The sequence below is a fragment of the Maniola hyperantus genome, chromosome 4, assembly GCF_902806685.2.
Source record: "Maniola hyperantus chromosome 4, iAphHyp1.2, whole genome shotgun sequence".
NCBI classification, from domain to species: Eukaryota; Metazoa; Arthropoda; class Insecta; order Lepidoptera; family Nymphalidae; genus Maniola; species Maniola hyperantus.
In genome coordinates, this window is record NC_048539.1 from 16,025,418 (window position 1) to 16,051,324 (window position 25,907).

Genomic DNA, 25,907 nt, shown 5'->3' on the forward strand with positions numbered 1-25,907 from the left:
TCATGACAGACCAATCCCAACCAGCTCATACTGCAGGAAGGTCTAGAACCCAGAGTCTACAAGTTTCAAAAGCGTGACCTTTACGCTTAGTTTCTCTACGTGATCAAATCAGAAAAGAGGAGATCCGTGGGGGAACCAGAGTAGGTAACTAACATAGCTCAACGGGTTGCGAAGCTGAAGTGGCAATGGGCTAGGTAATTCGCTAACTCAGTGTTCAAAGATGAATGATAGCCAATGAGCTCTTTTAACATTGTTTGGTTCTCCATTGCTGCTTCACTGAGTGATATGAAATTTATTTTTCGTAAAAACCTTCAATGGGTTAAAAATAAATGCGAAATGAGCTCGGTGGCTATCATTTATCGTTGAACACATTCTTTAAAAAAAATCTTTAAAAAAGTAGATATTCTTAATGTCTAGAAAAAAATATCTCAATAAAATAATTAGGTAACATGTTTATTAGAATTTTGTAAAACAAAATTAATATCGATCAGTGATCCTTTCTTCAGTGTTGTTGATCACATTCCACAGTGGGATTGCAGCATTCTGGGTACTGTTTGGTATAGTCATATACTGCACGGCACGAAGGCTTCACCCCGACGCTCCCGCACCTGAAACAGAGTGGACTAGAGTAAGCGAATTCTCGCTTTGATCCTGAATCGACGATAATTAGGGCTAGAATATGTAAAAGTAACCTTGGTAGTGCTGCTCCTCTTAATAGAATTGTCATATCCTATAACAATGTGTTCAGAAAAGCTAACCTAGATATATTTCAACACTCCGCTTCATTATTTAAAAGCAAAATTAACAACCACAAAATTCATTTTGAAATTGTAGGGTTCTTAGTTGTAGTTTTTATTGTTAGTTGTAAGAATTATTGTACTTTTAACTTATTGAGTAATTAATTCAATTGTTATAGATTTTACGCAAATAAGTTTAACTATTTAGAAGTTCTAGTTAAGCATGTTGAGTTAGCCTGTAAGTGAGTATACATTGATAGTCCTAATAAATAAATAAATATATAAAAAAATATAAAAAAAAATGTCTAATCACTACCCATATTATTATATATGCGAAAGTGTGTTTGTTTGTTGGTTTATTGGTTTGTCCTTCAATCACAACGGAGCAACAGATCGACGTGATTATTTGCATGGGTATAGAGTTAAAGACCTGAAGAGTGACAAAGGCTACTTTGTATCCCGGAAAATCAAAGAGTTCCCATGGGATTTTTAAAACCTAAATCCACGCGTGCGAAGCCTCGACGTTTTGTTAGAAGTTACCTAACTGTCGTAAACTGTGTCTGAAATGAAGAGAAATAAAATATTTTTCTCCTACTTGCTCCGAAATTGCTTCATAATTAAAAAAAAGCATCAATCAGCCTTTTCTGTACGTACGCCATCCAATCCAATCCATCAGCCTGTATTGCGTCCACAACTGGACACAGGCATTTTAAGAGAGCGCAACCAAACACGGTCCTCCGCCTTTCTCATCCATCCGCTCTCCGCCACCTTCAGGTTATTGGTCCAACGGGCTCGAGGTCGTCTGCACTGCGCTTACCGTGTGACGTATGGGTTTAGAGGTGATGAGAATTAAACCCACAAGTCAACACAAGAATTTATTTTAGTGGTAAGTAGGATCGTTTAGCTGGTGTCACTACAATCTCTAGGCTTGCAGTAGGCGGTACTTTCCTGTTACGCCGTGCGGTGACGTCCCAGAGGTAGCGGGAACTCGGCGAGGTGGTCTTCAGGTGAGATGGAATGCGCGCTGGTTGGTACACGATGGCCGGCCGCTAGCCAGTTAAATTATTTATCGAAAAAAAACATGTAACGCCTTACAACGTTACAACCGGTACAGTGAGACAAGGCTATCTTGGCGCGTGGCGAAAATCGGAAATAACGTGGCCGTCAAGTGTCCCCTTTGTTTTTGTTTGAATATTCTAAGCCTTTGTTTTCCAACAGCGCCCCCCTGTCAATGTCATTCAAGTGCCAAGAGAGCCTAGTCACACTGTACGTGCGTGGCCTCCACTCGAGAACACGTCCCCTCACATCGGTCGTCGCTCTGCGACAGACATGTTCATTGCCACTTCAGCTTGCTAATCCTTTGAGCTATGTCGGTCGCTTTTGTTCTTCTGCGTATTTCCTCGTATCCTACTTTTAGATATTGATTAAATCATAGGTATTGATTAAAAGCTGTGATAGCCTAGTGGTTAGGACGTCCGCCTTTTAATCGGAGATCGGGGTCACGCACCTCTAACTTTTCGGAGTTATGTACGTTTTAAGTAATTAAAATATCACTTGCTTTAACGGTGAAGGAAAACATGCTTGAGAGTTCTCCATAATGTTCTCAAAGGTGTGTGAAGTCTACCAATCCGTACATGGCCAGCGTGGTAGACTATGGTCAAAACCCTCTTGGTAAATTAAAACTACCTGACTATTCATAAGCACTTTTAAAAAGTTTACAAGAATAAAAAAACATTCTATTCTATTCTATTCTCTGAGAGGAGACCTGTGCTCTGTAGTGATCCGGCGATGGGTTGATCATGATGATGATTGATTAAAATATAATTTTAGACATACTCCAATATCTGCACCATGGTGTCTCCACAGATGTACTCTCGGCACGACTTCGTGGAGGTTATTCTTGCACCAGTCGGTATCACGATGCCCAGCTCCGAGATGTAACATCCTTTGACACCTTCTAAAAAACATCAGTACCCTTATTATAAACTAGCTGATGCCCGCGACTTCGTACGCGTGGATTTAGGTTTTTAAAATCCCGGGGAACTCTATGATTTTCCGGGATAAAAAGTAGCCTATGTCACTCTCCAGGTTTTTAACTATACCCACGCAAAAAAATCACGTCATGCCGTTGCTCCGTTGCGACGTGATTGAAGGACAAACAAACACACATTCGCATTTATAATAAGGGTACAGATGCGAAAGTGTGTTGTTTGTTGGTTTGTCCTTCAATCATGTCGCAACGGAGCAACGGATTGACGTGATTTTCGCATGGGTATAGTTAAAGACCTGGGGAGTGACATATAGGCTACTTTTTATACTGAATAACCAAAGAGTTCCCGCGGGATTAATACCTAAACATAGGGGAGAACCCGAATAAGATCAGGGGGGATAATAGGGGGAACACTTATACTTAATATAATACGTGATTCGAGTGCACGGGCGTAGCAGAACAACGCCAACGCCATTTGGGTTCCCCGACCTCACGCCATGAAGCCCTCGGCAACCTGGGCGGTCTATACTCGGCTTCTGGAGCGAGCTTGGCTGGCTTTAGTGAAGACTTCAGCGGGGAGGTGCAATGCACGCACAACAGGCGGAAACGTTTAAATGCAGAAACCGGCCCAGGGCGAAGAAGAAGAAGAATACTTACCCAATTCCTTAGGCTTCTGTTCTAGAGGGGCCCTAGATACAGCGGCGCAGGCGACGCCAACCAACGCTAAGAATACGACTGTTTCCTTTAACATCTTTGATTATACTAATAATTAAGTATATTAAAAAAAATATTAATAGTTCATACAAGTGGCAAAAACTGGTCAAGTGCGAGTCGGACTCGCACACGGAGGGTTCTGTACTATCATACATATAGTTAGCACTAATCTCGTATTTAGGGAAATTTGTATTATCTGTTGTTTAGCGGCAATAGAATTACACACTCTGAGAAAATTTTAACTCTCCTATTACGGTTTATGAGATAGGCGCAGCCCGCTGACAGACAGACTGATGAATGGACGTCCGGACAGTTAGTGGAGAATCAGAGAGATAACCCTTCGGGTACGGACCCCTAAACATATTATGTTACTGTGCGTATGGTATGACCTTGAAGTTTTAAGTAAATTATTGAAATTATTTTCTTTTTTTCCTGCTGTGTTTGTACAGTCTGGTGCGATATTATGCAAACTCAAACTTAAACTCAAATTATTTATTCAGAATAGGTAAAATGTTACGCTTACTGATGGTCAAAGTTGTTAATTTGTAAGATGCTATAGTGGTGATAACTTATTTAAAACTAAAGCTATGAGGGTTCCAAACACGCCGGTCTGAGAAGAGCCCACAACAAACTCAGCCGGGTATTCTTTTTACTGTCACCACTTTACACAATCGCTTAAACTTATGAGAACTATCACAAAGCTATTAAGCAACTCATTCCCAAGCTTTTTTATCATTCAAATAATCCTTTACTGATGCTAGGTACCTACTACATACTTCTTTATTTTGTTTATTTTTTTGTTTCCGCCCTACGTCTTAAACGTACGTAACGGAAACAAAATAATAGGATGCGGCTGACGGACGCGGGTGACAGCCGCGACTTATACAGGGCGTAACGAGAACGCTAGCAAAATCGAAGAGGACATTCCACCAAAAAAACGCAAAAAATCCTATATTTTATAAAAGTTCATGATATATTGCAATTAAGACATCTGACTGACGATAGAGGTCAACAAACGTTGCGTAAGTAGGCCACTCGGAGTCAATGCCGCGTCGTAGGCGGGTCATTGAAACGAGGTTTGCGCGCTATACTTACATTGCGGGTTTGAAAACTACAAAATGAGGCAAATGGTCATTGATATTGCAACGGATCGACGTGAGTTTTTGCGTGGATATAGTTAAAGACCTGGAGAGTGACATAAACTTCTTTTATACCGGAAAATCAAAGAGTACCCAGGGGATTTTTAAAAAACCTAAATCTATGCGGACGAAGTTGCGGGTATCAGCTAGTCGACAAATAAAAACATCAAATTAATCATTATATGTACCCGTTATCTACATTAAAATAAATAGTTCTCCATAGTGTTCTTAAAGGTCTGCGAAGTCTGTCAAACCCATCGATGGTCAAACCGCACTGGGCCAGTGTGGACGCATCGCGCGTAGCACATTTGCTACGAAGGCTACGAACCATCTACGCGCACAGAAATATGGTTAAGATAATATAGTCGAAACAAAGAACTAACGAAGAACCGAAAAACATTTGAATCTATATTTATTTAGGTGTCACTTAAATAGGTAAATAAGATACAAAATATCCAATATGAACCTATTACAATCATTATACTTATTATTATGATAACAATATTTTTTACCTGACTGAACCAGTAGGGGGAAAATGTAATGCAAATGTTCATGGGTAGTGGTCTAACATTAGGAGACCCGCCTGCTCGTTTGCTCGCTGTTGTTATTTAAAAGAAAATCGGTCCAGAAACCTCGAAAAAATCGGTGAACATACATTAAAAAAGGGCCGAATTGAGAACCACCTCCTTTTAGGAGGTTAAATCTTTTGAACCTCCTAAAAGGAGGTGGTTCTCAATTAATATCTCAATGGTGATAAAGTATGAGAAATGCTTCCAAATATATGAGTACCTACCCAATATTTCCAAAGAGAAATCAGTCGTCAAGTGAATGTAATTTAGTTATTATATCCAACTAGCTTATTCCCGCAACTTTACAAATTTGAAACCCCTATTTTATAGCAACCTGCATGCCAATTTTCTGCCCGATCGATCCAGTAGTTTGAGCTGTGCATTGATAGATTAGTCAGTCAGTTAGTCACCTTTTTCTTTTATACATAGCGTATAGTGTATAGCGAGTTTCACTGAATTTCAGACGTTGAAACGACTCGAAACAATCGATTTATAGATTCAAATAAAAATACAGAAAATATTTTTCATAATTTATTCGTTCCTTGGTAACCTTCTTCTCCATTACAAAGTCGTTCTTCACTATTACGAGTATTTTATTATTAGGTATAACCCGGTCAAGCTAAGTTTGCACCTCGCGTCGATAAAAAATTAAAAAAAATTCAACAACTCAACAAGTGGCAGACAAAAGTACGTAGTACGTGTATGATCGCATCTTTGTAACTGATACACGTACTAGGAATTTTTGTCTGCCACTTGAGTTTTTAATTTTTTTTTAAATTTCTAATCGACGCGAGGTGCAAACTTAGCTTGATCGGGTAGTATATTATAACTTTGGCACGATATTTGGCATTTATTTTAACATGTCTCTACGATACAATACTGATTTGCTTTCCTTTTGGCATTATATTAAGGCCTCGAGGGCTCCTTCTAATTAAAATAAACCTCTTTCTCCATAAACTACAAAGTTTTATTCGGCAAATTTAAGTAGCAATCGCGCTCATTTGTTTTTGTTTCGACTTCAGTCTAAGACTTTTGGATGACATTTTGTCGTTAAGGGTGCCTGCCCACTTAAGCGGAGCGGAGTAAAGATCAATCACATTAATTTTTTTACGTCAACTATCAATAATCTGATTGGTCAGCTCCACTTTAGTTGACAAGCACCCTTAGCCTATTATACTATTAGGGCCTTATATGACTGGCTTAATCAATCTGCTTTGAAGTAACTGTCAGATCAATCCAAATACAGACGACTGATCCAAATGTTTTGTTTGTTGAAAGCCTGGACATCACTCATCTCTTGAGTAAACCAAGTAGAGATATTTAATCATAACCACGATGTCAGATCTTGACAAGGGTATTTTTGACCTCCCTGGCAGCGGTGAATGCTGAGGTCTTTAAGTGGGCCTCAGGTTCGATTCTCTAAAGTAGAAATTTGTAAGTCGATAACTTCCGTCAAGGAGTATGGAATCGATTTTGAGTATTGGTTTTCTTAATCTACCATTTTCCTCCCAATTTAGCCTACTTCCATCTTAGACTGCACTTTCGCCAGTTAAGTGAGGTAAGAAGATATCTCAGTCTAGTTATTCATAAAATCTTACTACTAGTACTTACTTAATCGATGAGAGTTGTCATTTAAGCAGTTCATTTTATGAAGGAGCCCTTAGGATGCCTTTTCACTGAAGCGGAGTGGAGTGGAGATGTGTTTAGCAGATCAATAACGTTATTAAAAGATGACAAAGTAAAATTATCACGTGATCATCAATAGTCTGATTTCTCCGCTGAACATATCTCCTCTACTCAGCTTCGGTTGACGGGTACCCTTAGTATTAAGTTTTGTTGAAAACAAAACTCACCACTACAGTTAAAATCTGAACTGTTGCTGTGTGGTAGAATGGAAAACACTTACCCTGGAAGAATAGTTTTAAAGGAGGATCCACACCTACGAGCTGAGTGGCTCGTGAGCCGCTCAGGTCACAGATATGTGAGTGGATAAAGTTGAACAGCTCATTCTGCCCCGCGCAAAACAAGCAGCAACTTCACTTTGATCCACGTACACCACTTTTCATGAGCAGCTCAGCTCGCAGATGTGGATCCTCCTTAAAAAGCTTTGTTAGCTACAAACTGACAGCGTCAACTTTAGTGGTAAGTTTTCTTTATCATCATCTAATTAAAAACAGACACTCGAGGCTCAGATCAGCAATTTTATTTGTCGCTTAAGAAACATCATCGTTTATCAATAATGACTAAGTATAATATTACATTAAAACTCAAAAGGGCTAGAACCCATAGCCGTAAAGCAGGTTGAAATAAAAGTATATCACATTAGTAGGTACGAATCAAAGGGCGACTTAAAAATGTTTCTATTTGTTGAATTAAATATCTTTTCACAAGTGAATTCAAGACAATAACAAAGTTCCTACTAACCACGGCAAGCTTTACTTTGCTCACAACACTATGGTTTGCTCAACAGAGCGCGCTACGCTACCTTGAAGGATATGATTTTGCCTCAATCAAGACGGGTCCATACTGGCCATGCTAACACGCAAAACAATGCTTCGTTAGCCTGTCAGTGGCACCGATTCCGTTGTCTTTCTCTAAACTAAATTTAGAGTATCTACATCCTTTTCTTTTTAACAATGCTAAAAAGGGACAGAACATGAACTTTACATTTAAAGACTAAATTTTAGTGCACGCTACAAATTTAAACAGTAGGCTCGCGACTGTGCGCTAAAATCACGGGTTTTACCACCAAAAAATAAATTTAAAACTGTTAAACTGCGTCTGTCCTTTTCAAATTACATTAGTAAGAAGAGGATGTTAGGTTGTGCTCAGAATCAGTACCAGTGTCTCTCAACTGAAGTAGAGCGGAGTTGTGTTTAGTCGACCAATCAGATCTTTGAGAGACCTCTCAAAAATCTGATTCCATAATACTGATACTATAACGGTTCATCATAGTGATCGGTTTAACACATTTCCCTTCCGATTCGCTCCACTTCATTGGACAGGTATCTTAAGGGTGCGTTCCTAATGGTGTAGAGTCGAACGGAAACTTTTTTGAACAATCATATTATTGAGAGACGTTTTGATCAAATTATTACGTGATTTAACAATATCTGATGGGTCGAACACGTCTCCACTCCACTCTGTCTCAGTGGAAACTCACCCTTAGCGGAAAGCTAGCAGTAGTGTCTACATACAAACAAAAGGCATATTATATTCCATCATCATAGTTAAACGAAAATTATTTTATTTAAAAAATCTTAAAAGTTAAAAAGACACGAAAAGTAACAATATTTTTAAAACATAGAATGCAGTCATAATACCAGCGTTTAAAAATAATAAAATGAAAATAAATAACGTCATTATAAAAAACCGTTAATCAATGGTTCAACCCTAATGGATATTTCAATCCATAGAGTAAACAGAATAAAATATACGGTGATGTTTCTTAAGCGATGATTTACTTCGAATCTAAAAGGCAATGAATGTAAACAACTAATCATAAAACGATTCCAACATTATTTATTTCATGTTTATTTAAGGCCTTAGCACACGCGATACTTTCAACAACAGCGACAAGCGATTTTTCAAACTTTTTTTCATCCACAATCAAAGTGCATCAGAATGTAGACAGTTAAAATGAGCTGCAGAATGCAATACAGTCACAGCGTAATAATCTTTGTATTTGTACAAAAGTTCACATCTATCGGTATAGCTAAAAGGAAAAACTGACTGAGTAATACATCGACGTACAGCTCTAACCGCTCAAGTCTGTCTCTTTTTTGGAATTGGCTCGATGACGGTCCGGAGTTATTTTGTTTGGCTTTCCCTGGTTCCCTGTTTCGCTTCCTAAACCGAGGGTGTGCCCGCGGAAGAAGAAGAAGCTTTAACCGCTAGGTTTAAAAACTTGTAATTTTGCATATTAGTTTAGTTTATAACATAACCCACCATAAAGGATTATGAAAAAATTTATCCGAACAAAAAGCATCTAACAATCGTAGCAAAACTAAGATTTTGAGATGAAGAGAGTCGCCAAAATGAAGATAATGTGCATTCGTATTTTGGCAAGCATCAAAGCTTCACTAAAAATATGCTCTGTGGAGTAAAGCGTTCAGTCGCTGCTACAAGAGACTTTAATGGTCAACAGCCCTTTCTAAAAGTATCGTGTTTGTTCAGGCCCTTAGACAATCGTTTGCATTCATGCCATTAATTTAATGACTAGATAAATGGGTGATTGTTTAAGCCGCGTAGACAAGAGCCAATTACCGTGGAATTAAATAAATGCAATCATAAAAGCTTACGTCTTAAAGATATTACGATAAAATTGGGTTATTTACAGATATAATATCAGAATTTTAATTTCTTAGCGTTTAAACTGCTGTGTCATTAACACTGGAATTCATAATTAAGATAAAGGCGTCTTTAGAGGACCGTTGTCATACTCAATCTTCTTCTTCTTCTTATTTTGCTTTGTAGCTTTCAGTATTATTCTCAACCTTTATGCAATACAATGAATCATGAATTAATTCGTCTGATTCGTTCTCTTATTTCATTTGGTGTTTTGTCTTTAGAGGCCTCTTTAGGTTCTATATTTTATTGATAGTAATCAATTTTGAAGTTCTTAGGTTTTTATTACTCACAATATTTCTTTTCTTAAAAGTCACATTTATTCACTATTTTTTTTTTTAATTCTGATGTTACTTCATTGAATATACCAATTTCAAAGTCTCGTAATTTAGTATTGACTGTTGTCTACTGGCTATCATTATATTTAGCAACAATTTATCTTATCGGAATATATAATATTATAATATATAAAATAAATAATAATTATAATTTACCTATGCTGAATAAATAATTAAAAACAATTTATTCAGTGAACACGTTATTGCTATTAACAATAATTATTATATTTTAAGTATCATACATCATCATCATACGAGGACCATGTGTTATATGAATGTATTAAGATTTAAGATACAATTTATTTAACTCTGCACGTCGCGTCTTGCTGACTTAAATGGTTTTGAAGATCAAAAATAATAAATAAATTGAATGAATAAAAATAAAAAATATAATTTTTGTTCTGGAAGATGAAAATAAAACCGGATGGACTTCGCTGGCTTAGACACAAAATGAGAAAGAAGTAAACCATGTAGTGAGAATTACATACCTATTAAGGACGCCTTATGTATGACTTAATCAACGTAGAGCTATACAAGCCCTCATAAAAGCCGATAGGTATAAAGTTTTTGGCGGCTCTTGTCAGTAGAATCTGCTTTCCAAACCGGTCGTTGAATCTGAGACAGCATAAACATGTTGTCTTACACGAAATAAATTCTTAATTTTTGGAAGTACACTAATTACGAAAATTCAAGATAGGCGCGAGGCATATTCTAGTGATGACAACCAACTCTTTTGGTCTCTGAACCAGCGAAGTAGGTATACAAAAATTATATTATTGTTTAATTTGTTTCAGTCAAGCAATCGACACAACAATTTTCTCTACCAACAAACACAACAGCTCTCCAACAACTTTACATCTCCTAATACGATCCAATGTATTAGTCACAACTAGTCCCTCTTCAGGTTCGCGTCTAAATTCTACATCATTTTGGAATAGTTAACATACATTTTAGTTCCGGAATTAGATGATATTTTGTACTCCTTTAAATCATCATATCATTATTTTTACTTTCAATTATGCACAATCGTATTTAAAGCGTCGAAATACTTATTTTAATATTTTTTATTGCTCCATTTCTGATGAATTCATCATAGTCTAATTCATTCTAGTCATCATTCATCGTCTTTCACTAAATGATCCACTTCCGATGAATCATCTAATTCCAGCACTAAACGATCCAAAATAAATCTAAGAGTCATAGCTTTGAGTTACGTTTAATTTATTGTTACCATTTCCAAAATTTCAGTCGTTTTCGAAAACGTACTTACTACTCTGAACACGTATGTTAAACTTTAAAGGAACTTATTTCAATAGTAAATTATTATATCTATCATATTATTGATGCTGATAATATTGCATTACAAGTACAACTATGTTCATTTATTTGTCTAGAGTTTAACGTAAAATGTCTTTTGGCGCGCAAAAGGTAAGTACGTCAGTGATGCATGCCCAATAGGAACGCCCGATTTGTAAGCACTCGCTTTGGATAACGTATCTAGGTATATTATTATGTTATTATTATTGATTTAAACCCCAATTACGATTACTAAGCCTACATTACTTATTAGTTCCTTTAATTATTGCTTTATTTTCCTTTTTGGTCTGTCAAATCCTTGCAAGTGAGAAATCGTGTAAAAGTTAAACGATGTGCCATCTGTGCTTTTTCTCGAATATTAGCTAGAGTAGAAAAAAACGAAGCGATCCTGACAAACATTACTACGAGCAGCGAAACTATAAGTAAAAATACTTCTAAAAGTTGAACACTAGATATTTCTAACGGGATAGCCGTCACTGTCGACTTCGATAAGGCTTTCAATAGGATTCATCCTGAGATCACATTCTTAAACATTAAGTACAATCTATTATTGCATATTTAGAATTGCACTGTAACGATTACATTATCGTCAATTCAAGTCTTTGACATGTATTTTACACTCCGCGTAGCAGTCCGGCCGGCGGCGGCATTGGAGCGCCGCGAGGCAGCTGACTTGGCCCGATTTACTTTCTCTTACGTACGAACAATGAGATTGTTCCCGTTGAAGTCTGCAGACTTCTGATGAGTTTCAGCGCTCTTTAGACGGGCGGGTCCATGTCGCGCTGCAACGACGTCAGTCACGTGTGGAATACCCAACCCGGGATCGGAGGTCACGCGTCTGGAACTCCGTGAATGTGGTGCTGGTAGTTGTGATTCAGCTTGTTAGCAAACTCGTGCATTATATCTCTGAATATCACGGAGTCTAGGTTCTCTCCGAGGATGTAGAGGAGGTACCAGTCACCCATTTTACTTCTTCTGACGATCGTGTCGACATTGTCTCGCCGCACTAGCCTGAAGCGCATCCTCATCATATACACGCGCATACGTGGCGAGAAGATAATAACTATTCGGTATATAAGGGTGATGAATGTGAGGATCCCGAGTATGACGAACCAGAACCAGAGAAAGACGTAAATCTTCTCGTTGACGACGTTGAGTGGCAAGATGCAGAGTGCGTCGTGTCGCTCAACCTCGCCTGATGACCCGAATTTATTGAATAGTGTGCATTTGACCATCCTGCAATGATAACAAAAAGTTCAGTTAGTTCATTCCATATTGTTTAATATTAGTTAAAGAAAGAGGTAATCGAAAACGAAATCTGTGTCAAGAAATCTACAGGGTACTTCTCTTTGACCTAGAATCATGAAATTTGGCGGGTAAGTAGTTTTTATTGGACACGTAAGTGTAAAAATCCGGAAACCGTGAATTTGTGGGTATATCACAAAAAATAATTAAAATGTGGTAGAGTTAGAGACTCAATAGCTCAACGGGTAAAGGAGTGGACTGAAAACCGAAAGGTCGATGGTTCAAACCCCGCCCGTTGCATTATTGTCGTTCCCACTCCTAGCACAAGCTTGACGCTTAGTTGGAGAGAAAAGGGGAATATTAGTCATTTAACATGGCTAATATTCTTTACTAGCTGATGCCCGCGACTTCGTACGCGTGGATCTAGGTTCTTAAAATCCCGGGAGAACTCTATGATTTTCCGGGATAAAAAGTAGCCTATGTCACTCTCCAGGTCTTTAACTATACCCACGCAAAAAATCATGTCAAGCCGCTGCTCCGTTGCGAAGTGATTGAAGGACAAACCAACAAACCAATAAACCAACAAACCAACAAACAAACACACTTTCGCATTTATAATAAGGGTACTGATAAACAAAAAAAATTGATGGTTACCTTGGAAATATATAGATCATCGGATCGATCCGGTCCTCCTGGTCAGACTCCATGTACGCGATGACGTCCAGCCCGAATGTCATGAACTCGCCGTCGAAGAAGCGGTTCATGAGGAACATTTGCCCTGTAGTACAGATAAAAACAAATGAGTAACTGAGTTTCTCATTTTTTTATTTATTTATTTATTTATTTATTTATTTATTTATTTATTTATTTATTCATTTGCTTTCATGGTTACATGAAGCCCCGTTAGGGCATTGCAAAGTTAGGTACATTAACAATACATACATGCTAAATATATAATTATTATACAATTACATGCAAACTACGTGTTACATTATTTTATAATAGATTTTATCACGTAATTATATAGGGCATTCATTTTGAATCGAAACTATTTTTATTTATTGATCGCACATTGATTTAACATTGAATAATTTAGAACAGCGTTATATTCTCAGTATCAGATAGAACTAGAAGGGAGAATATCATCACAAAAATGTTTTTATTTAAAATTTTATAGAACTGGTAAGATGACACTGATTGCGACTCATAATGGAAAGATTCAGGGTTCGATCCCGAACAAGCACCTCTATTATTTATTTATTAATATATTATTTGCATACCTAATCACGATAATGCGATGTGTGAAGTTAGCCAGTATGGGGGACCCTTAAACCCTTCTCATTCTCAAAGGAGATCCCAAATTGGAGGCCGACCCCTAGGCTATCGTCACTGCTGTTGAATGTATACCAACTTATCAGCGTCCAAAGTAAATAAGTCTCAGACAAACAGCTCCTAACTCATGACGTAGCCAATATAAGTGCATTTAATATCGGGAGAGGTGTTCCAAAAGGCCTTCAAGATTATTATTCCATGTATGTATGCCTCTGAAGCCAACTTCCGCTGTTCCAATAACAAATACGGCCCCCTACGGTGAGGCCAAATTTGCTGGCCATGCAATCCCTAGACAATTGGAGCCACGAACGTAGCGGTTAATAAATACACGAAAATTGAAAAATATTTTTGTACTATTTTATCAACCCTGGAAACTCAACGTTATTTTTTCGGTCGTCCGCTCGTCCGAAACCGAACGTCACGCTCGGTGTTAAAAGTTGCATAATCTTCACGCCGATGTCGCAGATCAAAGACAGGTAGAAGCAGTTAGAAGGTATTCCTGTAGAAGTAGCCCTAATGTGACTCTTACTGTTAAAGCGAGATAGCTAAATGCATTTAAGCTCTTATTAGAACGTGACAAAATGATTATTTTTGTCCTTATCACCGTGGCCACTTTTGATTGTCAAGATGTACCTATTTGTACGGCCAAAAGTGATGAACATCGATCTTTAGAAGGAGATAACAGATTTGTAGAGCAGTCTCGGTTTTTGAGACCGACAAAACATCATATGGGTATGAGTGACAGAGACAACGCTCTACATACCTGAAATGTCATTCTAAAGGCCGATTTTCATCACTTTCGGCCGCGTACTGTATGCTATATTATTTGGACAATTTCGTACAAATCTGATTATTTTATTCAAATCAAATCAAAATATGGTTTATTCAAAATAGGTAATAAATTACACTTTTTGAAGGTCGGTTGTTGCATTTGCAAGATGATACGTATAGTGGTGATAATTTTTACGCGAACTTAAAAAATAAAGCTACAAGGGTCCCAAACGCGCCCAGGTCTGAGAAGAGCCCACAACAAACTCAGCCGGATTTATTATTCAGATTTATTATCAGATTTCCCGCTTGTTTCGTGGTCACATGTTTTCACAAAGTGAAATATCAGCGCAGCATCTGCCGCGTGCGTTGCTCTGAATCGTCAACTAGAGGCGCGATTGTAAATCAAAACAATATCAAGATATTAGTAGTAGACAGCCGGCGGCTGCCCTTAGCCTTACCTTACAAGACATACAAGGACATTAGAGAGTCCTAAATGTCTGTCTTGAGATTTATATGAAACTAGCTGCCCTGGCGAACTTCGTACCGCCTAACAGTCGATTCTTTTTCAGGATTTTTTAAAAAATTTCTCCGTAAGAACCATCCCCGTACTTCAAGGAATATTATAAAAAAAGAATTAGCGAAATCGGTTTAGCTGTTCTCGAGATTTGCGATCAGCAACACATTTTGCGATTCATTTTTATATATAGAGATGAGGACTTCGTCCGCGTGGATTAAGGTTTTTAAAAATCCCGAGGGAACTCTTTAATTTTTCCGGGACAGAAAGAGTAGCCTATGTCCTCCCCCGGGATGCAAGTTATCTCTGTACCAAATTTCATCGAAATCGGTTAAACGGATGGGCCGTGAAAAGCTAACAGAGCTAATACTGCAGGTTCTCCCACAGTCTTCTTCTTCATCTCTAATTTATCTGTTCAAAAGTGGGACGAATAAACTGAGAAGCTATTTGACTTACCTATAACGTTAATAAGAGCGAGCCCCTCACACAAGTAGTAGCGGTAGGCCCACCAGTTGTGATACCGCAGGTTCTCCCACAGGTAGTCCAGAATGAGCTTCTTCTTCGTCTTCTTCTCTATCTCAGTGCAGACGCCGACGTCCAGGTCCATCATGAGGGCGCGGATCTTTCCTCCTTCCCAGGACTTCCACAGCCACCGCGGTGCGTAGAATAACATCGCCTGGAGACAAAAATTACGATTAAGAAAACATTCTGCGGCGCGTGCTCATTGAGTGTACTCCGTGTTTTGTTTTTATTCACAGACTATCACCTATTAAGACGCATAGACGTTTAATAGCTGGACACACCCGATCGCCAAGCTTAGCCAGTTGCTTAGCATAAAAGTCGGTCCACGCCCGTTCGGTACCCTCATTCCGCACGTTGCCTTGATTACGTGACTTTTGAGTCACAACAAAGAAAGAAAGAAAGAAAGAAAGAAAGAAGAAAGAAAATGCATTAATTTATTGTTGGTGTCACAGATAAAAACAAAGTACAAATGTAACATTTTCATCTGTGACACCACCCCAAACGCTGATTTTGAGCATTCTCCCCTGTCCCCCGCCAACATTTTGTTTTCTTGCAAAACCCTGTTACATTCTCTGTGTTTATATTCTATCGAGCAGCTAGCGCACTTCCCAGCGCTTTCGATACAAACGTATAGTACGCGACAGGTCAAGATTGCAATCGGGGTATGAGGCGGGGGGATTCCCAGCCTGTCACCCACGGTATTCCGCACCGGGTGAGCGCAGGAACTGTGCGGGGGCCATGAAATGCTCGCAGACAAACAGACAATTTTCGCAATTACAATATTAGTATAGGTATGTAAGATTTATGAGCAGTGGTAGCCTAGTGGTTAGGATGTCCGCCTTCTAATCGGAGGTCGGGGGTTCAATCCCGGGCACGCACCTCTAACTTTTCGGAGTTATGTGCGTTTTTATTAATTAAATATCACTTGCTTTAACGGTGAAGGAAAACATCGTGAGGAAACCTGCATGCCCGAGAGTTCTCCATAATGTTCTCGAAGGTGTGTGAAGTCTACCAATCCGCACATGGCCAGCGTGGTAGAATATGGCCAAACCCCTTCTCACTCTGAAAGGAGACCCGTGCTCTGTAGTGAGCCGGTTTTGGGTTGATCATGATGTTGATGATGTAAGATTTAGGAAGGCATCAAAAAATATGGTTCACGTAACAGTGAATGAACACTATGTGGAAACAAAGTAGGGTATAGAAACTACAAACGAACACAATCAGACAACGTGTCCCTGACTCATCCGTATTGTGGAAGAGCATGAACCTATATGAGGTGGCGTGGAAATCTTTATAGCTTCATCCCCATCCCCCACTAGTTGCGTGTTAGTGTCGCGACACACTACGCGGAGTAGCCATCGAATTATGTTATTCATGAAATCGTCAGAACAAAACAAAACTTACAAATTCCATTTTTTTGGGGTTCCGTACCTCAAAAGGAAAACCGGAACCCTTATAGGAGTCTGTCTGTCAAGAAACCTACAGGGTACTTCCCGTTGACTTAGAATCATGAAATTTGGCAGGTAGGTAGGTCTTATTGCAGACAGGGTAAAAATCTGATAACCGTGAATAGACATCAGCTATATTTTATTTCAAAAAATTAGAGATTCTAATAAGCTACCCGTGCGAAGCCTGGGTGGGTCGCTAGTTGGATATATTTTGGAGAGTGTGCTCACTGCTCAGGAACTTCACAGCCTTGTTTCTGCTTCACTGCCCTACACAGAACACCAAGAACCGTGAACATTGCCATCCCAAGCCTGTTGTTCCTTGTGTACTTGCGCAAAGTAACGCTTGCTTCTATTCAACGTTTGAAACTGATTCTTATATCAATCTAGGTGTGGATATACCTCTACCCTAAACGCGGTATTGAGCACAAGTTGTCGTATTGGCGAATGCAACAATTGAAGTGACTCACTGGGACGGAACAGGCAGCCGACCGGAAAGATAACACATATGACACTACCGGGAAAATGCTACGTTCACGCTTTCCCAAAAATACTAAACTACTTGCAAACGAACAATAAAATTTCACTATTTTATTCTTATATCAATCTAAGTGTGGATATACCTCTACCCTAAACGTGGTATTGAGCACAAGTTGTCGTATTGGCGAATGCAACAATTGAAGTGACTCACTGGGACGGAACAGGCAGCCGACCGGAAAGATAACACATATGACACTACCGGGAAAATGCTACGTTCACGCTTTCACAAAAAGATACTAAACTAATTGCAAACGAACAATAAAATTTCACTATTTTATTCTTATATCAATCTAAGTGTGGATATAACTCTACCCTAAACGTGGTATTGAGCACAAGTTGTCGTATTGGCGAATGCAACAAGTGAAGTGACTCACTGGGACGGAACACGCAGCCGGCCGGAAAGATAACATATGAAAATGCTGTGTTCAGGCTTTCACGAAGAGATGCTAAGCTGCTTACGAGCGAACAATGAATTTTTTACCATCCATACTTCCATACTAATATTATAAATGCGAAAATGTGTCTGTCTGTCTACTAGCCTTTCACGGCCCAACAGTTCAACCGATTTTGATGAAATTCGTAAAATAATCGTAAAACCGATAGACGTTGGGGTCTGAAGGTGCTGGAATGGAGACCTTGCACCGGAAGACGTAGCGTTGGAAGACTCCCCACTAGGTGGACGGACAACAGAAGACGAGTCGCAGGGAACCGCTGGATTCAGGCGGCGCAAGGCCGTGGCGTGTGGCAGTCCCTACAGGAGACCTATGTCCAGCAGTGGACGTCTATCGGTTGATGATGATGATGATGATGGCGTGTCAAGACACGTGGAAGGTTGTACGAACAGTTGGAGTGTTGGTCGACTGTCTGGAGCCGGCATTAGAGGAGTAGTAAATACAATCGCATACCAGCGGAAATCGTATTAAAATTTGAGTAGTTACTTAACATCCGCGTCATATATCTCGCGCCATTCAATCGAGGCAGCTCGCAATAAATCTGCACTACTAATAAACGGCGACTGCTCATAATTTACTGCCACATTCGCGAGTTACTACTGCACACTGCTTTATGACTGTGTGACCGTGAAAAGTCACGATTTAGATATCAAATTCAAGCCAAAATATCGTAATTACCCATTAACTTTAAAACTGGATCTCTGAAATCCTTAGCCCCAATCAACCAGATTTTAACAAGTGTTAAATAATTAAAAAAAAATCCCCACTACCCGGATCAAAAAACGAACTAAAAAGTAAAAAAAATTCACACCTAAAAATGGCGCCATGCAACCGCTGTGTTGAATTTATTCCAAAAAATTATAGCTATTGTCAACGAACGTTGCGTAAGTAGGCCACTCGGAGTCAATGCCGCGTCGTAGACGGGGCATTGACACGAGTTTGCACGCTTTACATTGCGGGTTTGAAAAATACTAAATCAACTAAAACTACAAAATGAGGCAAAATGGTTATTGGATTGTGTTTAGGTAGTATAACAAAAACCAGAGCCATCTTTAACCTATTGGAGGCCCTGGGCACATTAGAATAATGGGGCCCCTATGATCTTGAAAGAGTAGGTACTATTTTCTTAGAATAGGCAAAGAAAGAAGATAAGTCACGTTCTAGATTTTCGGTAACAAACTATCGGTCGGTCGGTTATAGTTTGGTGATCTGGCAGGGACTAGTGGGCCCCTATCGATCGTATGCACTGGGCACGTGCCCATAGTGCCCAGTGGGAAAGAGGGCCCTGACAATAGCGCTATGTTTTTGCTAGCGTTCTGTTTACACCCTGTATATTCATGTGGAGTGTGTTCGTAGCTTGAGTTGTGTCGCAGTTATAACTCTGGCAGTCGGAAATGTTGGCACTAGCGGCACGGGCGATATGTTGCTGAAGTTTGCGTGTGATGGATACGTCCGTCCGCTTCACGTTCGACTAATATTAAGCCGGCACCACACAAGTGATAAGGGTTTCAACACGTGTTTACCGAGTTTGAAAACTTTACACACAAAAAAATGTTTTTATTCCGTTACAAGTTATCCATTTACTGCGAGATCATCAAGATCAACCCAAGACAGTCTCCTCTCAGAGTGAAAAGGGTTTTGGCCATAGTCAAAACATTATGGAGAACTCTCAAGCATGCAGGTTTCCTTACGATGTTTTCCTTCACCGTTAAAGCAAGTGATATTTTAATTACTTAAAAACGCACATAACTCCGACAAGTTAGAGGTGCGTGCCCGGGATCGAACCGCTGACCTCTAACTAGAAGGCGGACGTCCTAACTACTAGGCTACCACAGTTTACTGCGAGATCACCTGGCGCTAAATGATGATGCTTAGACCGCATTATGATCATGGAAGCAGGCTAACTTGGAAGGATATGAGTCGTTATCGGTTTCTACGCGGCATCGTACTGAAACGCTAAATCGCTTGGCGACACGGCTTTACCGATAGGGTGGTTACTAGCCACGGCCGAAGCCTCCCACCCAACCAGCCCCCCAATTGTGTAAGAAAAACGTATTCATCGTTATCCTAATCGTCAAACAAATTCTGGGTTGTGAAAAAATGTAAGCAGCGAATCAACCAATCAAAGGGCAAATTTTTTTGCCGATTACGATAACGAAGAATGTCGTTTTTCTTATACAATCGGAGGCAGACCAGAGACAATTTAGAAATACTTTAAGTTTTAATAAATATTCAGATATCTAAAAGCTATGAAAAACTTGAAGACTCATTTGCATTTACCTAACAATTCCCACATTCTCACAGGTTTAAGTAGGTACAACTTGTTGGTTAAAATGTTGTTTGCAAGTATTCTAAAGGTAAATAAAAAAGCTTGTTAACAGTTGCCAGGACTTTTCTCTCAATAAACTACATGCAACGAAGCACAGGGGCTTCTTCGTCACGTAGCGTCGCCGCGCAAGGGCCCTCTGGAGGAGTGGTACAAAGTGAACCGTGAGCTACCTATTATATACATGGTTTTTAAACGGTGTGTATTCAAGGCATGTGACTTATAGTACGCAACAGGGCGAGATGGCAATCGGGGTGGAGACACAGCCCCGCGCTAACCCGGTGCAGGCGAGCGTGGGTGACGTGCGGATGTGCGGGGCGTTCCCCCGCCTCATACCCCGACTGCTATCACTTGAAAAGAGCAACCGCCGAGCTTCTTGCTGATTCTTCTCGGTAGGAACGGCATTCCGAAAAACTAGTTGACGATTCTTTTGAATTTTGACGAGTTTTTCGGATAGAGCAATTTCTGCGGGGAACTATTTTTTATGTTAAAAATCTGAAAAATATTTGTCGTTTACGCCTTGTGACGTCATTAATTGCCTTCCGTACAGCGTGAAGTTAATAAATAAGTATCTTAAAAATGACGAAAAATCTATTTTTTTTAAATATTCTCTTTAATCGTGAATTCTAGCCCCATAAACTACCGCTATGCAAAACATCACATCATTATATTACTACAGTCCAATGCCCTATTGAAAGTAATTTGCAGCACTACCCATGCGAAGTTCGGGCGGGCGACTGAATAGATTCGGTGGGGCGGGCGGTTCTCTATCTCTGAATATTAAGTACTAGATTCCCGCACTTGAGCAAGTAGCCCACGGTAAAGAGCGGAGCACTCGCCGGCCGACGTGGACGTGATGAAGTTGCGGCGCGCCTCGAGGATCAGTGCTCACGTGTTGGAAGTGGGTTACAAGTGAAATCCTGGAAAATTCCCTTCTGCCTTCACGGTTTTTATTTATACACGTTTCTCCTGGTGTAAAACCTACAGGGTACTTCCCGTTGACCAAGAATCATGAAATTTGGCAGGTAGGTAGGTCTTATAGCAGACATTCGGTAAAAAATCTGAAAACCGTGAATTTGTGGTTACATCACACAAAAAAAATTAAATTGTGGTCATGAACTAATAATTAGTATTTTCAATTTTCGAAGTAAGATAACTATATTAAGTGGGGTAGCATACGAAAGGTCTTCACCTGTGTATTCTAAAACAGCCGGCTGTTCTGTTGCAATAGTTATTTTTCTATTAGATGATGCCCGTGACTTATGAAAGGTTTTCACCTGTGCATTTCAAAACAGATTTTTATATATTTTTATGCATCATAGTTTTTGAGTTATCGTGCAAAATGTCGAAAAAATACGACTGTAGCACGGAACCCTCATTGCGAGAGCCTGACTCGCACTTGGCCGGTTTTTTAATCATTCTCTTTCTAGCCTCATAAACTGCCGCTATACAAAAAAATCACGTCATTTTATTACAAAGTCCAATACCCTATTCAATACTGTGAATAAAGTAACTCACATACCTATATCGAGCAGCTACATAAACATTAACCCTGAAAACATTTTTGTGCATTCGTGTAACAAAGTCCCTTGTTATACAAATTAACGCAGTAAACTTTGACCAAATAGCATTGAAAATAGAAACAATCAATGCGAAAGTCACCATTTCACGTTTCCCACGACCATTACTGTACAAAATACGAATCGCAAATTATTTACCGCTTCATTAGCGCGCCGAGTGACTTGGGAACCAATACCTCATCGCTTATAGTGCTAAGATTGTATTACATGGGTATATAATGTATTCCCAGATGCTTTATTTATACCTACAACGCTTCAAATAGCTACTTGAATAATATTTAGACCGGATATCCATGGGGAAGAAGTTGCACGAAAAGCTAGTTATCCAATAAGATATATGTTTTTTTTTATTTATTTTTTATTTTCCACACAAACAGAAAAAACACAATATTGGTTTCTTCGTGCTCGTAAGCGCTTGGCGGCTTGTCTGAGCACGAAGCTTGAATGTAATTAAAAAAAATCAATTAATTATATTATATAATATAATACTAGGTACTACATGTCTCTGTATTGCGTGTAAGTACTATCCAACACACCTCATTTCTCCTTTCACCAAAGGTTGCCTGGTAGAGATTGCTGTGAGCAATAAGGCCGCCTTTGCATACAATTATTTTTTAGTATTAGTTTCTTTGTTTTTTGTCATGTTATGTAATATTTTTTGTATGCAATGAAGTATTTCTATCTATCTATCTATCTATCTATCAATTAAACTTTTACAAGTATTTTTGAATCGTCAACAGCATCTACCACTGGTAATCTGTATGATATACAAAAAAAAGAAACTGACTTGGTGACATATAAAATTGTTGGCAACGTATCTACAGCACAAAATGCTGGGTCTAGACTCTAATTATTTTAGCTATTGCTGCTTAGGTTTTCTCTAAGTATAACGTGGATCTCCAATGGTATTTACACACCCGTACCTAATATTTTTGAAAGACCTATCCATCGACACCCCCACCATCATTAGACGAAAAGAAATTCATCCCCACTTTACATGTAGGGTGATAGGTATATAAATTTTTTTTTAAGGGTAGGTACCCCCTTAAAAAGATTTTTTTTTTCAAGACTTTACTACTTTGTCGGCGTGATTAACATTGTATTGATTAACAGTGACGTAGTATATTATGTAAAATTTATGTATGGTATGTGTTCCAAATAAAAAATAAAAAATAAAAATAAAATTGTATAAATAGCCATGCCAAATCACCTTTCTAGTAGGTACTTAGAGTCTCTGAGCTAAACCGCGGCCGGACGGATGGACAGACAGACATGGCGAAACTATTTGTTGACGGAACCTTAATAAGAAATTCCACCGGAGCGAAACTGGAGTGTTTTAGCTGGTATTCATAATATCATACCTATGGCAATAACACTCAGCTATGAGACTATCAAAGCCAGGCCTCGCATATCTTTCACCGGCGCGCGCGCATTGATCTAATTCACGTAAGCGCATCTCGCGCTATAACGAGAATATCCCGGCTTTATCTGAGCTACAGCAGATGCAGTGTAGTGGGCATCCTCAAGATAAAACCAACATAAGACTTAAGCGAGTTTCTAGGTTGAAGTAATATTTTCCTGGACTTACGTCGCAGACTTGCAACCGCCCGCGGCTTCGCTCGGCGAAAACATAAATACTTTTTATGTCCTATCCCGTGGGAATTTCAAAAAATCTGGCCTTATTATACGCGCCCGGTGATAGCCTAGTGGTTAGGACGGCAGCCTTTTGTTTCGCAAGGTCGGGGGTTTCAACCCGGGCACGCACCTCTGGGGTGCCAGCCAGGTAATCTCCCAGTGTGCCTGGGTGCTGCTGGTCCCTTTTGGATGCATCGGACATCCGAGGGGAAGAGCAGTATTCGGGCCGGTGCACCCCGGTAACATGACTAATAATCTCTCATCGGGGATATTGTTAACCATGTCTAAAGGCCCGCGTGTCCCTCTGACTAGCAGAGGGCACAGTGGACGAGGCGGAGGATGGGACGCGGGCGACGTGCGCGGAGTCTGCAGTTGTCGCCCGTTGGGTCCCCGGGTCGGGAGGCGCACTCACTTCGTCGGTGCGCGACGTGCGGTGCGGGGACCTCGTGAGTGGGGTCCCCGGTGGAGGGCCCGCTTCGGCGGATGTCGCGGGCTGGGTCGCGGTGGTTTGCTTCGGTGTTCCCGTGACCCAGTCACCAGGCGACGCGCAGGAGCGCCGCTCGGAATATAAATCCCATCCCATATCCATGCAAAAAATAAGAAGTTGTCGAACTTTATGAGATTTTTTCACTTGTGGACGAAGCGATTTAAAATATAATTACAAAATAAATGTAGTATTTCTCCAATTATTCGCACATCCGTTTATTTTCATATTAACGTAGGTATTGATGTTCGGACATGTTTGTTTGTGTGTGTTTTTATTGTCAGTCTGTTTATAATTACAGAGAGTAAATCACGGCTCGTCCAAACATTCGGGACGTACGAAACAAAAACGCGTTTACGTCGAACGTCAATATTTTTACTGCTTTACAACGTTGACCCGTTTCTTTACGTCGGACAATGCAAGTGATGTGAAATATTTTAGAAAATCATAAATCTTTAGTTTTCTAATGGTTTAGATGGGTCTAAGCGCGGAAGCCGGAAACACTTAAATCAACGGATATTTAATAAAACTCCTTTTACGCGGACGAAGTCATGGGCATTTTGTATCAATAAAAAAAATAGCACACACACACACACACACACACACACACACACACACAGTCGATTATCGATTTTTATTCGATTGTTATTTGTGAAGATGAAAAAATTGACAATCGATTACTTATTTAATTTGTTCGATTCATTCGATTGTTTTTTTTGCAACAATCGCCCACCACTGCTGTATGTACCATAGACGAAAACGTTAGTGCGGAAACCTGCCTAGATGTAGAACAAAGAGACAAAGAAAAGTCGCAGGCTTTAATTTGTTTCCTAAAACTTAATAAAACCTATTAGCTCCAAACACCCAGCCTAGATAATATCGTAGCCAAAATACGTGTAGTAAATTGCTATGATATAACACCCGGCTTTGTCTGTAGCCAATTTGGCGAAGCAGCGCCTAGTGCCCTCAAGGGGATCGCTCGTATTTCGGTGCTTATTGACTTTTGTATTATACGGAGAGAAACATATTTCATTAAGCGAATTTGTCTAGGCTGTGTTTCGATGTTTTCTAGGATTTGTTTCAGTCCTTTTTGCGAAAGTAAAATTGACTGACTGCTGCCGCAGTTAAATTCGTTAACTTTTAGCTAAAAATTTCTTTCTACTATAAATGATACATCTCGAAGCTTCCTGAACGCTGCCCAACCGAGTTGGATTCGGCGGTTGACCTCTTTCTCGAAATTGGACCTATCCAACCTGGTATATATTTAGGATGTCTATTGGTTGTTGATGATGATGATAAATGATACAAGGGCAGAAAAAATATATCGGGCGGTTAAAGTAAAGTCTGTTCGCTTAGATGCGGCCGCCTTTGTGGATCACTTTGTTGTCTGTCTGTCCGTCCGTCATGTCTGTACTTCCCGTTGACCTAGAATCATGAAATTTGGTTGATAGGTAGGTCTTATATAACACGAACAACAAGAAAGGGAACAAATCCAAAAACCACGAATTTGTGGTTACATCGTAAAAAAATAATTAAAACGTGTTCATGAACAAATAATTATTAGTATTTTCAATTTTCAACGTAAGATAACTATACCAAACGGGCCTCTATACTTGTTTGTTATATTTTACGCGCGAGTGATTTTAAACTTATGAAAAAACGAACAATTATTATCTAACAAGAGGGCAATAAAACTAATTAATTTACCAGTGAAGAATATTTGTAAGAAGTAAAAATTAATTTTACTTCTTACTAATTTCTTCAATTATCAATTCAATTTCTTCAATTGGAGTTTTAATGATAAAAAAATAAACGAGTTCTAGTTAGCACGTCCACACTATTGGATTGGATGTGAAATAATTATAGTTCGTACAATGTACATAGTCTAGTTTGAGCAAGTGATTAGATGA

The 25,907-nt window shown here is 39.4% G+C and overlaps 1 protein-coding gene across 8 annotated transcripts in view; it reads right to left on the reverse strand.

Annotated features, from left to right (window-relative positions):
* Nucleotides 1-5,933: 5,933 nt before the first annotated feature.
* Nucleotides 5,934-25,907, reverse strand: part of shakB (shaking B) — a 158,461-nt gene continuing 138,487 nt past the window's right edge. For all 8 annotated transcript variants that reach the window (XM_069498019.1, XM_069498017.1, XM_069498015.1 and 5 more), the window contains 3 exons: nucleotides 15,470-15,689; nucleotides 13,051-13,174; nucleotides 5,934-12,387 (listed from right to left, as the gene is read on the reverse strand). In XM_069498019.1, coding sequence (XP_069354120.1) covers nucleotides 11,982-12,387; nucleotides 13,051-13,174; nucleotides 15,470-15,689 — 750 coding nt within the window. In that variant the 3' untranslated portion in view covers nucleotides 5,934-11,981. The remainder of the gene's footprint in view (nucleotides 12,388-13,050; nucleotides 13,175-15,469; nucleotides 15,690-25,907) is intronic.